A 15,199-nucleotide genomic window follows, 5' to 3' on the forward strand; every position below is an offset into this window, starting at 1 on the left:
ACCGATTCAGGTGTAGTACTGGTAGTTTGCAAAACTACTCAATTATTGCACTCAGTTTCCTAAGAAATTGTGGTAAAAACGTTACTCCGCAGCCTGCTTCCCTTCTCCTTCCTCTTCCACTGCCCGCGCACGTCCGCGGGAAGCGACCGGTCAACCCTTATATAGGAGTGCTAGCACAAAAAGATGCATGCATGACCACTAAAATTTCCTTTCTCTTATCTCTATGAAATAAATGTGGCGTGAAACTCAAAGCCCTTTAAGTCTGAGTATAATGGAAATCATCGTCCTCCTCCGGCTCCGATTCACCCTCGTCGTCGTCCTCCTATTCCGGCTCCGCATCGTCATTCTCCTCCTCCGGCTCCGCGTGCTGCTCCGCCTCCAACGCCTCCTCGTCCGGCTCCGGCTAGTCCGGACTCCGGAGGCAGGGCGGCTGCGATCCGGGCTTTGCGCCACCTCTAGATTAAAGCGCCGCTCCGGCGGGAGTATGGCGTATGTCGTTACCTTTGGCCGGGCCATGGTTATCGGGCGACGGCGACTAGAGAAGAGGCGGCGGGAGGGGAATGAATGCAACTACTGTTTGGGTTCGCCGTCTGGCTTAAATAAATGCGCACCATCACGTGTACCCACGGGTGCACAAATTGTAACATACGGGTCTGCTTAAGGGGGTGTCACGTAACTGGTGTGTGTGAGATTCTGAGAGATAGAGTGCGTGTGTGCGACTCTACTCTTCGGACATGCACTCAACCTTTTACATCGGGATATAAGTATAATAATGGTATTACACTTTAGCTAGTGATTTACGTGGCCATGTTAACGTGGTTGTGTAAAAAATGTCACTTCCTGCTCGTGATTTGCGTTATATAATTACTAGCAAGATGCCCGTGCATTGCACGGAACATCAAGATGCATTTTTACAAAACACCTGTTGTGATTGACCCATGCAAGAGTAATCCCATGTGTAAAAACTAATGATATCTCGAGAATTTTGTCGAAAAACTGATATCTCGAGAATTTCATCGAAAAAATGAAAGATGAGAAATAAGGTGAGGAGGAATGGAGCGTGGTGGTGACTGGTGGTCGGACTGGGCGGAGGCATGGGGATGGACGGCGCCGGCAGGCGGCAGCGGCCACCATGCTAGATTGTTCTAGAGACTTCCTTTTTTAACTGCCCGGCAATGAAGTTGTGGGAGATAAGGATGAATGAGGCAAGGCCTTATTTGTAAATGTGGAGAGAGGTGCGGGTATCTTTGTAAAATTGTCATAGTTTGCTTTCTATCCGTCAGATATAGATCAGACGGTCTATATTACAAGATGGCAGGCGCACCATCATCACCAACTCGGTTTTTTATAAGAGTAGAGATGATAAGTTTGCTAACTACTAAAGTATAGTGGAATTTTTCCATGTTATACAAGTAAATTAAGGTTATTGTTTATCATACGAGTAAGGTTGGACGAAGGGTGGTAGGAACAAATGCTCCGCCTAGAGCATGTGTGTGTGAGATGGAGTCTCAGTGTGTGTGTGTGTGGGAGGGGGGTTGGTGGGTGCGTGTGTGTGTGTGACACGCGGAGTCCTCGGTGGTGAATGTAATTTAAGTGTGTGTGGCTTCATCGTAGAGAGGTGATGTGTATGGCAGAGGCCACCAACGAGGGGGTGCGAGAGAGAAAAGGCCCGTAGAGAGGGAAGAGAAGGCGTGTGCGCGTGAGAGGAGTCGACATCGAGAGAATGTGTTTGTTCGAGAGACACCGAGGAAGACTACTATATATCGATGGTGCATGTAGGCGGGAATTAAACGAAGGGATGGTCTTATTGGTTTCGGGGATATAGGGGAAGAGTGAGAGAGGGGGGTAGCTAGAAGGAGATTGTTAAGTGTGAGTGTGTGTTTTACCCATCCAGGCGAAAGTTATGTGCACACAAGAAGAGAACAATTCGATGTGGTGTTAGGGCTGAGGGTAATTAACTACGTATGGAGACATAGGAGACCTTGAATGTGCATGTGCGAGAGGTATACATGTATACGTGGGATGTGTGTGTGCGCGCGCACGCATGATCGAGATAAAAAAGAAGACATAAGTCATAAGATCAACGACATGGGAGAGACGGATCGGTATGACAATATGCATGCATGTGAGAGTGCAGGGAAGAAGGCCCGATAATTGAGCATGTGTTTTTGTCTTTAAGAGATAGTGGCGTGGGCTGGAGCATGCATCTATGGCGAGCAGAGGGAGCGAGACACAAGGATTGTGCAACAGAGATCAACATACAGATGCATGTATAGAGAGACATATATAGTGTGCGTGATAGGAAGCAAGAGTGCGTGCGAGAAAGAAATGTTGACGGAGAAACTACAGATAGATACAGAGATAGAGATGCTAGATAGAGAGACACCAGCTAGTTTGAGTGTTGGAGATGACTGCCGAGTGGTTCAGAGGGTGAAGTTATGTGTGTGTGAGAGAAAGATAAAAAGAGGGCACATAACTGCATGTAGAGAGAAACATATATATATATATATATAATGTGTGTGTGTGTGCGTGATTGGAAGCAAGAGTGAGGGCGAGAAAGAAGGTTGATGGAGAAATATATAAATAGCAAGATAAAGATGCTAGCTAGTGTGTGTTAGAGATAGGAGTCGAGTGGATCAGAAGGCTGAGTTATGTATGTGGGTGTGAGAGAGATAGAGAGAGGGTGCATGTGAGTCACATACAAACAAATATCAGAGAGAAATGAGATCCCGAGAGACGGAGTTTTGTGTCTGTGAGAGAGACAGATATTTCACAACAAGAGTGATAGCTACAGAGACATATGAGGGACCGCAAGATATCTCTAGGGAGAGAGAGAGTGTGTGTGTGTGAGAGACATACAAGAGAATGGTGGAGAGATATGAGACCCTGGGAGATAGAGTTTGTGTTTGTGTGTGAGAAAGAGATATTTAAGAGGAAGAGTCGTAGCTTGTCATACCTAAGCAGCGAAAGACATCTCTATGTGAGAGGGGGTGTGCGAGTGGCACACAGGGGATAGTAGAGAGAAATGAGACCCCGGGAGACGAAGATTGTGTTTGTGTGAGAGAAAGAGATTTCACATGGAGAATCATAGTTAGAGACACATAGCAGGGAGCGAGATATACTTAGAGAAATATAGAGTAATGAAGGTCGAGGGAGAGAGTACCGTCAGTGTGTTACGAAGATAAAAGATCATTGTCCACATACAGGTAGCACGAGAGATACCCGAGAGACGATGAATGCGTATAGGTCTAGAGAGATACTCCTATATAAGCATGAGTGATAGCTATATGAGACGAATATCTGGATTAAAGGGATTCAAATATTTAAACTAGAGATCACGACATCGATAATATCATAACGCAAATTGGTGTATCAAACATGCATATTCATTTGAATTTGGGGACACGTGTAATGTTGTATAGTTTATCAATATTAGTGATCCATAGATTCTTTAATTAGAGACAATTCATGGTTTGTATGCAATTAATGTCTAAACGGGATTACACTATATGTTGCGTGTGTGAAACACATTATACATGTTTGAGAAGTAAAAAAACCCGCATGAAACACACATTAATTGCAGACAGTTAGCGAGAAATGCATACATTGGATTTCAACATAAAGTGGTTTCAAATATTTGAAAATCCAAATTAAGATGGATACAAACTTATGAATCTAAGATCATGCCATTTGTAATCCATATTTATGAATAAAGGGTGTTGTGCTTTTGAAAGTATATATATATATATAAATGATGTATATAGAATTTTATTCCAATCGAAAATGGATCCTGTCCGAACAAAAATAGAATACAAACTGGATTCGAATTGAGTTGGCACGGTAAACGTGCACTCTTGCTCTGCAAAAATTTGAACGAAGCAGGGAAAGTTGCAGTAACCGCCCGAAACCATAATCTGCGAGATGGAAATTACTGCCTATCCCTGACACGCAAAGCCTATCGGCTTGATTTCTATAGGTTTCAATAGGGGTAGGTTTGTAATTTCACTCAAACGTGACATAACGGCCTCTCACCCGGATTCATACACGGTGGGCGCCAAAACATAGTGTCTCCTCGGCCGAAATCGACTCCGTCCCTGGTTCATACACAGTGGGCGCCAAAACAAATTCTCGTCGGCAAATATTCGGTGTATGCGAGATTACTGTCCTATCCCCAATCGACTAATATTGTTGTGATGTAGGAAATTTTAAACGGGGGCTAAGTTTGTAAATTTCCTCGCATTTGAGATAAGCGCGCCCTGAAGACATGGTTCCCCCCTTCCTCTCTCCCTCCATTTCCCCATCTGTACTCCGTGGGCACCAAAACACCCTCTCCACCCCAGTCTCCACCGTCCGCCACCCCATCCACCGCCGTCCTCCTCCACCATGCCGGAGCTGATACCCCGACGCCGTCGTCCATTACAAGAGATCGACCTCTCTCATCCACGGCTTAGGACCGGGATCCTTGCATCCCGTCCTCTCTCTTCATCCCCGCCGTCGTCCACCTTGTCGGCGCCGCTCCTACGACCATCTCGTACACCGCGCCCTGCCACCACCGTCTACCCTCCTAGATCTGCTTCCACACCGCCGACAGCCATCGCTACTGCAGCATCGTCAAATTCTCAGCAGATGCATACACGGCGCCGCACCAGAGGCCGTACTCTTTCATATCTGCTCAACTTATTTATCGCAGCAAGAAAATAGATCGCCACTGCTTCACTCTGATTTCTTGTCCATCACTTACTTGTTAGTTGAAAGCAAACATTGGTTGCTAAGTTGCCTTTGTCCGGTTTGCACCTTCAGATCCGCCATGGCACGCTCAACACTATACTCGCAATGCGTATGGTTTTCCCCTTTTATATTCCACACTAGTTAAATGACAGTAGACTAAATTTCAAAATTGGGTTAGTCGGTTTTTGAGAGCTCGTCGGAGTTCGTCGGTGCAAAGGAAGGGGCTCGGGTGGGGACGGTGGTTGTGGGGGCGGTGGTGGGGCCTCGCCGAATGAACAAAACTCGACGTGGGTGGGGGCGAGAGTGGGGGTGGGGGTGGCGAAGGAACACAGGCGGTGGGGGCAGTTCAGGGGAGGGCGGGGGGGTCGGGGCCGGTGGCCCGTGCGGTGTTCTGTATGGGAAGAATCAGAGACGAGGAAGAAGAAGGGTTAGGAGACGTAGGATCTTCATCCAACCGCCTGAAATGGTCGACTGACCCAAATGACAAAAGTCACGCGACTTGCATGCAGACATGCCTTTATATTTAGTACCATCATCGTAGCTGCTTAGCACTGCTCCTGAATCCATCAAGCTAAACAACGTGCCACTCATAATTCCAAACTTGTTGCTCAAATACGAATCTGATATGATGCATTTAATTGGTCAGCTAATGTTCCTACTTTACTTTCGAAAAGCACGTGCACCACATATAGAGAGGCAGCAAGGAGTTGCATTCTTGATGCGCTCTGGTTCATCATGTGTGGGCACTGCGCAACGAACATTTTATTATCCAAAATCTACTTACTCTTCTTTAGCATGTTCCTCTTCTGTTCTTCTTTAATAAGTACTCTCTCCGTTCCTAAATACAAGTCTTCGTATAGATTCCACCACGTACTACATATGGAGCAAAATGAGTGAATCTACACTCTAAAATGTATCTATAGACATCTGTATGTGATCCATAGTGGAAATCTCCACAAAGACTTATATTTTGGAACAGAGGGAGTACGATAGTAGTACACTATGTTCCTTGTAGTGAAGATGAGCAGGGACATTTGCAATGTAGAGGTCTATACGGTCGGTTGTGATGGACACTTTGAACTCTTCAGGCCTCTTTGATTCGTAGGATTTTATAAACATAGGAATAGGAATTGTAGTGGCCTGCCCACTTGAATCCTATAAGATTAGCAAAGAAATGCGGGGAGCTGTGTCGCCTTTGAGAGTTACACTGATATTAACAATACCGCACCTTCAGTTGAAGAGAGCTGGTATCCGAAGCCTTTCTAGCCGTACTGGCAATACTAGCACATACATTCCAGCAAGTTCCACTTTCCTAATTTTGCTCCTGACGCTTAGGGTTTTCCCATTATATCTACACTACGATCTGCGTAGGTGCTTTGTGTCCTACTAGCAGTTGTTCACCCTTTAAAGCTAAATAACACACCAATCATACGTCCTAAGGTTCTTCAAATACGAATGTGATATGATACTGACATTAGCTAACAAACACACATTTAATTGGTTAGCTAATGCTCCCAATTGAGTTTCCAAATGCATGTGGCCACATATAGAGAGACATCATGGAATTGCATTTCTTTGGGCGCTCTGATTCATCATGGGTGGGCAACCAACATTGTATAGGAAGAAGCGGAATCTCAATAATATGCTTCCCCTTCTATTCTTTAACATGTTCCTCTTCTGTTCTTCTTTAGTAAGCACAGTATGTTCCTTGTCAGGAAGGAGAGCAAGGACATCTACAGTCGACAGCTCTATTGGGCCGGTTCTGCTAAATGATTTTGCACTTCGAGTTGGTCTGCCATAATACCCCGGAAATGGTGGGAGCCGCGCGGTCTTTGATAGACTAAACTAATAGTAACAGGTGTGCACCTCAGATGAATAGAGCTGGCCTGTAGGTGATCAATAGGTTGCATATTAGTAGCAGCAAAACCCTGTGTTTTCTAGCCAGTTCCGCTTCCCGATTTATTTATGGTGGTTATGGTGTACCCCTATTATCTACACTACAATCTGCCTACTGGCTCTGCGCTCTCGTTATCATGGTTTGGCAATAAAATTTCTATATGGTATATTATGAACCTATCATCTGCCAACTATCCTTACACCTGGGGCTCCCAATAGGGAGCCTATTTTTGTGTGTAGTTGTGCCAGATTATATTAATCTACTCAGCATATTACATCACACATGGGCTATCTCATCAGAATCCAGTGATAGCACACAAGGGTTTACATGGATCCTCTATTATATTACAATATCATCTGCATTACAAAGATAATATCACTACTGTTTGTGTTTTCATGCTTTACATATATTGTACGTAATCACAATGAATATAAGAATGCGCACATCAGAAGAATATTGCGGAACAGTTCAACGGGTAACAAACTTGGCCTGAAGGGATTGAGGTCCATTGTGGATGCAATGAAACCCACATGCTCCCGACCTATAGATTCGTATTCATAATATGATCCTAATGACTATTCTGAGCTCAAGGAGTCAAAGGCAGATGGCCCATCCTGTTCACCCCATAAGGTACTTGTTCTAATTCAGCAAGGTTTTATTGGTTGCACATATCTTGCATAAGGTGTCTTGCATTTCTTTTGCTTCGTTGCACCGCCATCTGCTTAGTTTACTCATGATATATGTAAAGATGCCATGCCCATCCATTATCAACACATATTCCATTTGTCGGCATACCATGTTTTTCCATTCAAATGTTGTTCTTGTGTTTCAGACATCCAAAAGGAAGAGGGTGATTGCAGAACCTGAAGGAGTACAAGCAAACTCCTTGAAAAAGGTGGTGCTACCGGAGAAATCACATAGCACCTGACGTATATTGGCGATAGAACCAGCGCCGCAAAACCTAGGATATCGCAACTATGCTGGTCGCTGCTTTGCTCTTGTGAGTACCTATTGTCCTATCGCTGTCCTTACATTCATACCTGGTAGATTATGTGACATCATTGTGCGTTATAGCTTGCTTATCCACTGTTTGCTCCAAATTATCAGATCTATTTAATGCTTAAATTAATGAAGAAATTTAGTTTTGCATTGTTCTTGTAAGTATCTGTTGTCCTTCATCACTGTACTTATATTTGTCAGCTACTTCTTCATGTACATTTTGCAGCTTATTTTCCCTTGTCCTCCATTTTTCTACACACCATATCTACATTTACTCTTGCTAAAATATTGAATAAAACCAATGTTACTGAAGAAGTTTAGCTCCGCATTGCTCTTGTCAGTGCCTTCTGCCTGTATGTTGTATTTACATTTGTACTCTGTATCTTAAGTTAAATAATCGTCATTTGTTCCTATATTTTCACATTTATATTTACTCTTAACAAAATGTAGAATAAAGGCAATAATCTTGAAGAAGAGTGTGCGGTAAACTTCTTGAATTGCCCCCATCAATATGGACAAGGCCTTTATAGAGCCTGTCTTCACTACTAATGTAAGTTTGTCCTCCTCGAGCCTTCAAACTTTGTTTTGTATATTTGGATAGCTATGAGTGCAAATGCTGTTTATTTTTGTCGTCTGCATTAAATTGCTTGTTCAAAGTTTATAAAGTAGAAGTACATAAACATAAGTTTGTCCTTCTCAATTTCAGTCTTTAGTTGTACAATCTAGTTCCTTATTCGTACCATGTAAATTAAACTAAACATAACAAGTTATCTTCTTTAGCACTATGTGTATGCTTGTGTTCTTGATCTGTAATCCAGTGGTGTGGTGAGACTACCAACAACAGCACAATGTCATATCCTGCTATGTCTCAACTATGAACAATGCCATATTATATTAATGTTATTTAAATCGTGTCTGTTTATTTACCAATCTGAAATGGCATAAATTGACAATACACTCACCATTCATGCTTATACGTTGTTTAGAACTACATCTATGCTTGTGTTCTTGATCTGTAATCCAGTGGTCTGGTGAAGCTGGCCGCTCCTGCACAATGCCATTTCCTGCCGTCTTAACTATGAACAATGCCTATTATGTTAATGCTATTTTAAACCGTGTCTCTTTATTTCTGACAAAGAAATGAGATGAATTGACAGCGCTGATGCTTATACGTGCAAAACCTGTTATCTACCTACTTGTTTCTCTTTCAGGGTGACAACACTGCTGCTAGGAAGAACTGCCACAATGATAGTGAGACGAACCCATTGTTTGTCCCTCTAACACATATTCCAGAGGAGAAGGCAACACATCTTGAGGGTAGGGATACAACCACGAAGTCACATCTTGATGTAGTGTCAAACTTACTCAGTGACACAAGCTCGATGAAGTCGCCGCCTGAATCTGTTCGACTTCTTCAGTCTGAAATTCAAGCATAAATACATGCTTCCGCTCAAATCCGACTGGAACTCCAATCTCTGTGCAAGATTAACCATAAGTACATGACGTTTATTGATGCTATGCAGCTTAAGTTGGTGGATATGAGCGCCAAAGAAGCGCAGTCTCATTAGGTTGCTAAGCTGCTTGCGCTGCAGCTCCTGGGTCGGGCTAACCTTTCTTGAACTGTGTTGAAGTGCTGTCGGTTCTGTCTATTATTTTGTCTGCCTGTTAACTTCCACTGGTGGCGACCTGCCCAGTTTATGTAATCTGCTATCTGGTTGCCCTTTATTATCACTGGCAGCGAACTTTGATGCCGAGGGGATGTAATATGTTGTAATTTATTTGTTGTGTAGTCTAGATTTATTCTTTGTCACGATGTTGTAATTTATTTGCTGTTTTTCTGCTGTCGTTGCTCTCAGAAAAGGTCGTAATATTCGATCGGTGCGCAATGAGCCAATAGGTTAGGTTTATAAAATAATAATTTTTGTACTAAAACTGGCTGGTCGCCAATCGCTAGTACAGGCCGTACGTGGGCCTACAATCATCTTGGGCCATTAGTTTGGTCTAGTCTTAATCTAGCCCACTATTAGTTTCAGGCCTTTAGAAGGCCGAGTAAACCACTTGCCTTAATTGGGCCCAAAAATTAAATAGGCTTTTAATAGATTGAAATGTTTTCGGGCCTTGGCTGACCCAATTACATGATGGGCGGGAAGCAGGCCGGATGTATAACGGGCCTAAATTAGACCCAACACTCTCAAGGGCCTTTGACGGGCCGATAGGCAGTTTGGGCTAGAATGTATCCACGAAGACTACGGGCCGTTAAGAGGCTGAAAGTAACTACGGACCATAATTAGGCCCAGGTGCAACTCGGGCCTTTAAATGGCCGAAAGTGAAACCGGGCCGAAAGAGGCCCATATATAGACAGGGCCGCTGACAGACAAAACTATTATCGGGCCGAACTGGTAAATGGGCCATTAAGAGGCCGAAGAGCAAATCAGGCCGCCAATGGGCCCAATGGCATAGTAGCTGTTAAAAGGGTCGCATCTGTTATGGCCCGTAATTTGGCCCAAGAAATAAAAGTCAGTTAACAGGTCGGATCAGGTGTGGCCGTAATTTGGCCCAAACTATTGCAGGCTGTTAACGGGCCGGATCTGACATGGGCCGTAAACTGGGCCCAGAATATTGCAGTCATTTAACGGCCCGTATCTGATGTGGGCTATAATTTGGTCCAGAAAATGTTAGGCTGTTAATGGGTTGGCCCATTAGATCTCACGAAATCTTGTGGGCCTGTTCCTGGGCCGGCTTTTAGAACTATATGGGCCTCTATTGGGCCGTCCCACGTGTCAATGTTTCATTGGTGATTCTTGTGAAATGGACGGTTGACATCTGTCCCAACGCTGAGCCGACATGTGGTTCGTCGGCGAATGAGAATTTTACACGTGGAAAATCACCATTGGTCCGGGCTGTTAACGGGTTATCGGATCCAAACCGGAACCCGATAGCTTAACGGCGACCCGTTACGGTGGATGCCACGTGTCGGTCACCCTTGACGAAAGCACTTCTCTATGACGCGCGATTTATCGTCATGGAAGTGGACAATTCCGTGATGATAATTTTAGTAATGTCATGGAACACTTCTACGACAGCACAGGTATGACTATCTTGATTTTGTCATAAAATCATCATGGATGTACATGCATGACAGAAAACGTGACCTACTGTGACAAACACGTATCATCACGGAAGTGTATTTTTTGTAGTGTCAGGGGCTTTCAAATATTTTAAGGACATACTATGGGGTAAAGTTAAAGGTTGGATAGAGAAAACAATTTCATTCCAAGGCAAGGAAGTGTTGGTAAAATCTGTAGCCCAGGCAGTGCCGATTTTCTCTATGTCATGTTTTAAGTTACCAAGAGGATTATGTGAACATCTGAATACGTTGATAAGGCAATTTTGGTGGGGTAGTAGGGAAGGAAAACGCAAACCTCATTGGGTGGCGTGGAATACCTTGACTCAACCCAAATTTATGGGGGGTCTAGGTTTTCGAGATTTTAAACTTTTTAATCTATCTCTTCTTGCGAAACAGTCATGGCGCCTACTACAGACTCCAAGCTCGCTATGTGCACAAATGCTTAGAGCAATCTATTTTCCCAATAGGACCATCTTGATAGCTGAACTGGGGAGTAGGCCTGCAAGTATGGCGAGCAATCTTGGAGGGAAGGGATGTTTTGAACCAAGGTATCATACGCAGAATTGGTAACGGTAGTTCCACAATGATATGGGAACATAATTGGATTTGGATTCCTAACAATGTTATGATGCGGCCAATTGCCTGTTTGTCAAGTGACCCTCCGGTGCGAGTCAACTAACTAATCGATGCAATGAGTGCAACATGGAGAAGGGAAGTGCTTCAACATGTATTTTGGCGCCGGACATAAATTCCATTCTTAGCATTCCTCTGTGCACTAGGAATCTAGAGGATTTGTGGGCGTGAAATTATGAGAAAAATGGCATTTTCACAGTCAGATCCGCATACTGCATGCTTGCAGATACCAAGAGGTGGAGAGAGGACTGGTTGGAAAACAATGCAGCTAGATCAATTTATGAGGAAGATGCAAGGGAATGGACTTCTCTATGGGCAGTGGAGGTACCAGGAAAAATCAGAAACTTTCTGTGGAGACTAGCAAGGTGCTCGATCCCGACGGAGGATGTTCGACATAGTAGAAACATGGCAGACAACGACAAGTGCCAGCTGTGCGGTGCACAAGACTCATGGAGGCATTCACTATTGGAGTGCTCATCGTCAAGATGTGTCTGGGCTTTAGCTGACATGGAATTGTTGATCTCTTTGAGTCTACGAAAGAACCAAATGCCAAGAGCTGGATAGTAGTGATGATCGATAGCTTAGAGCACAAAAAACTCATAGAGTTGGTCGTTATTCTTTGGGCGATTTGGACAGCGAGATGAAAGGCAATTCATGAAGGTATTCTACAAAGCCCACATGCTACTCATTCTTTCGTGACCAACTTCATCTTCAAGCTTGAAAATATTCAGAGTTCAGAGAGAAGGGTTGCTCCCTTAGTACGACATGCAACCTCAGGCGGCTGAGGTTCAGTTTCTCGCCAGGGATGGACGACACCGGGTGCTGGCCGGGTTAAGATACATGCCGACGGAGGTTTCTCCAGGAATGGAGAGCGAGGTGCAGCAGCTGCAGTATGCAGAAATAATGATGGCGTTTTTTTGGGATCTTCTACTATGGTTGTCGAAGGCATAACTGATGCAACGGTCTTAGAAGCTTTGGCGTGTCGAGAAGCTCAAGCGCTTGCACTTGATCTCATGGAAAATAGAATCGTTGTTGCGAGTGATTCGAAGACGGTGGTTTCAGATATTGAAAAAGGTATAGAAGGGTCGCATTCTTCCATTGTAAAGGAGATTGCAATGCGGGCGATGGAGTTTGGTACATGTGACTTTATTTTCGAGGGTCGAGCACTCAATTGGGAAGCTCACAGTTTAGCTAAATTTGCTAGTTCTTTAGATGTTGGACGCCATGTTTGGCTAGGGGCTCCTCATGACCCCTAATTATCCCTGTAAACCTTGTTACTATTCAATAAAGCTTGGTTTACTGCTAAAAAGACTATTCTTTTCTTTTCTTCTCAGGGAAATTTTTTCCATCGTGGCTTCAGCCGACAAAGACCAAATGTCGAGACTGAATGCATTGTGTGCCACTCGAGGAGGAGATGTAGACGACGGCCTCCCATTCTGCACCGCGTTTGAAGCGTTCTAGTCTGATGAGTATGAGTTGAGATATGACGGTGACGACACCCAATGCCTATTTCCTCACCACCGTAAGTTTGCCGATACCATCTTTCGAATGTCGGTGGCTAGACTGCTTGAGTCCAATGGCCCATTTGACCTGTAGCAACCACGAGTCGGTGGGCACATAGCATACTCAGCATATAACCCACTAGGGGTACATCAGAGGTGAAAAATATACTTTCTTCCTACACTAAATAGGTTGGTCCTTAATAGAAAAAAACGATACCAGAGGGGCGAGCACCCCTCAGCATATTTTTATACAAGGAGCAAGAAACGTGGTTGAATTATTCGCTCCCCATGGGGATCAAGTTGGTCTTGAAAAAAATTGTATGGGCTACTTAACAATGCACTCCGTGGAGTAGTGTTTTGTACCTCTCGAGTCTCTACCGATCTTCGTGCACGGTTTTGTCAGAGCTTTGATCATGCGAACTTTGAACATCCAGACTCCGGTTTTCAAGTCCTAGACCTGACATTGGTGGTCGCATTTTCCTGGTTTTATTTTAGGCCATTCGACGATGTGCGTTCAGTGGGAAGAAGACGTTCTCGCCGACTACGAGGACGTTTATGGCGGCTTCGTCAATCTCAAAATATTGTGTCGTGTGCATGTCCTTCGCATGGTTGAGTGTATGTGCGTGTAGATAAGCATCCGCATTTGTATTGTGTCCAAAAAATTCAGGTTCTTTTAATCACCGCACTAGCTGTTCAATTGATCAATGCTAAAGGACAGGATCGTTCCCAATTTGCAATGGTGCTGATGGAGATTAAAAGGCTTTTTTTTTGCGCGCGGTGAGATTAAAAGGCTTTTGGTTAACGGAAGTGTAGAACTACTCATATTTCGAGAGCAGGATAATGTTAGCCATGTTTTAGAACTTCAGGAGAACGAAGGACCATATTGTGGTCTGGATCCATTCTGGCCTTGTTAACATTCCTAGTTTGTATAGGGATGCATTCCTTTGCTCTTGAGTAATACATTTCCCTTACCCGCCAGAAAAAAAAACTTTTACAACTTACTCGCAAAATAAAATGTGGCACGGTTAACAGTGAGTTTATGGCGCCCTTTTACATTCGTTCCGATCACGATGTTCATATGTACGTACCTGTGTACGTGCACGTGGATCGTGATCCATGCAACATGATCAAACGCTGCAGGCGCAAATCATCACTGAGCCGATCGGTTACCGCCGTTCCCGCGATCAATTATCAAGTTAGCTAGCGGGGCATCAATACGCATAATCAAGCTAAGGCACCTGCATGCATGCATGCATGCATGGCGCAGCAACGCCCGCGCGCCCGTGCGTCTCCCCCGCATCCCTAACAGTGAAACGTACGCGCGCCTTCTCCACTTCGCCTTCCAGGCACGTCGATCCACTGTATAAACACGCCGCTGGTGCGTACGCAGAGCACGCACACGGCCTTGCATTGCTAGCTACCTTGCGACCACAAATCGCCGGGCTTCTCTCGCCGGTCGATCCATGGCGCCCGTCGTCAAGTTCGTCGTCGCCGCTCTGCTAGTGTTCGTCGCCATCGCGGGCCCCGGAGGCGTCGGCGTCGCCTCGGCCACCACCGGCGCTGCTGGCCCCGCGGCCGCGCCATCGCCGGCCCCACTCGTCGCTCGCCTCCACCTCGCGCTCTCGGGCATGGAGGCGGAGCAGCAGGGCGGCGGGTGGATGATGGAGTGCTGGGGCGCGGTGACGGAGCTGCGGTCGTGCACCAGCGAGATCGTGCTCTTCTTCCTCAACGGCGAGTCCTACCTGGGCCACGACTGCTGCATCGCCATCCGCACCGTCACGCTCCACTGCTGGCCCTCCATGCTCGCCTCCATAGGCTTGACCGCCCAGGAGGCCGACATCCTCCGCGGCTTCTGCGACGCTGAGATTCCACACGCTCCTCCCCCGCCGGCGCCGGCCGCCGTGCCGGCGCCTGCTGCGCAACCATGATCATGTATGCAGTAGTGTGCACCTGTACTGTGCACACGCACATGCGATGCAATAACACGACCTTGAGGAAATAAATTACGGGCCAGCGCTCGTGCGTGCGTATGTGCACTCATTTTGTTTGGTTGTGTTAATATGCAGTTTGCAATCATATTTGGACCTGTTAATTCGTTCCTCGACAACGTACATACATTCAGTTTTTTTCCCTGTCGAGATGGTATTTACTTTACGGGTATGGCTACATCTCAGATGTCTAAGATTTAACCAAATCTTAGTCAAGTGGCGGAACATAAAAAAGAAGAGAGAGAAATTTAAAATAAAATTTTGCACGGATCTTTACGTAGAATTAGATTAGCTGAATTCAGATCCAAATTCAATTTGTGCAATG

The 15,199-nt window shown here is 45.1% G+C and overlaps 1 protein-coding gene across 1 annotated transcript; it reads left to right on the forward strand.

The window, feature by feature from the left end:
* The first annotated feature begins 14,349 nt into the window (after positions 1 to 14,349).
* On the forward strand, positions 14,350 to 14,899 carry LOC123096728 (egg cell-secreted protein 1.2-like). Its single transcript, XM_044518489.1, has one exon. It carries the CDS (start codon positions 14,350 to 14,352, stop codon positions 14,812 to 14,814), a length of 465 nt encoding a protein of 154 aa, XP_044374424.1. The 3' UTR covers positions 14,815 to 14,899.
* Positions 14,900 to 15,199: the final 300 nt, after the last annotated feature.

The sequence above is a fragment of the Triticum aestivum genome, chromosome 4D, assembly GCF_018294505.1.
Source record: "Triticum aestivum cultivar Chinese Spring chromosome 4D, IWGSC CS RefSeq v2.1, whole genome shotgun sequence".
In the NCBI taxonomy this organism is placed as follows: Eukaryota; Viridiplantae; Streptophyta; class Magnoliopsida; order Poales; family Poaceae; genus Triticum; species Triticum aestivum.

What these genes read in the sequence shown, in the direction of transcription:
- LOC123096728 (XM_044518489.1), top strand. Translation starts at nt 14,350, where the DNA reads ATGGCGCCCGTCGTCAAGTTCGTCGTCGCCGCTCTGCTAGTGTTCGTC.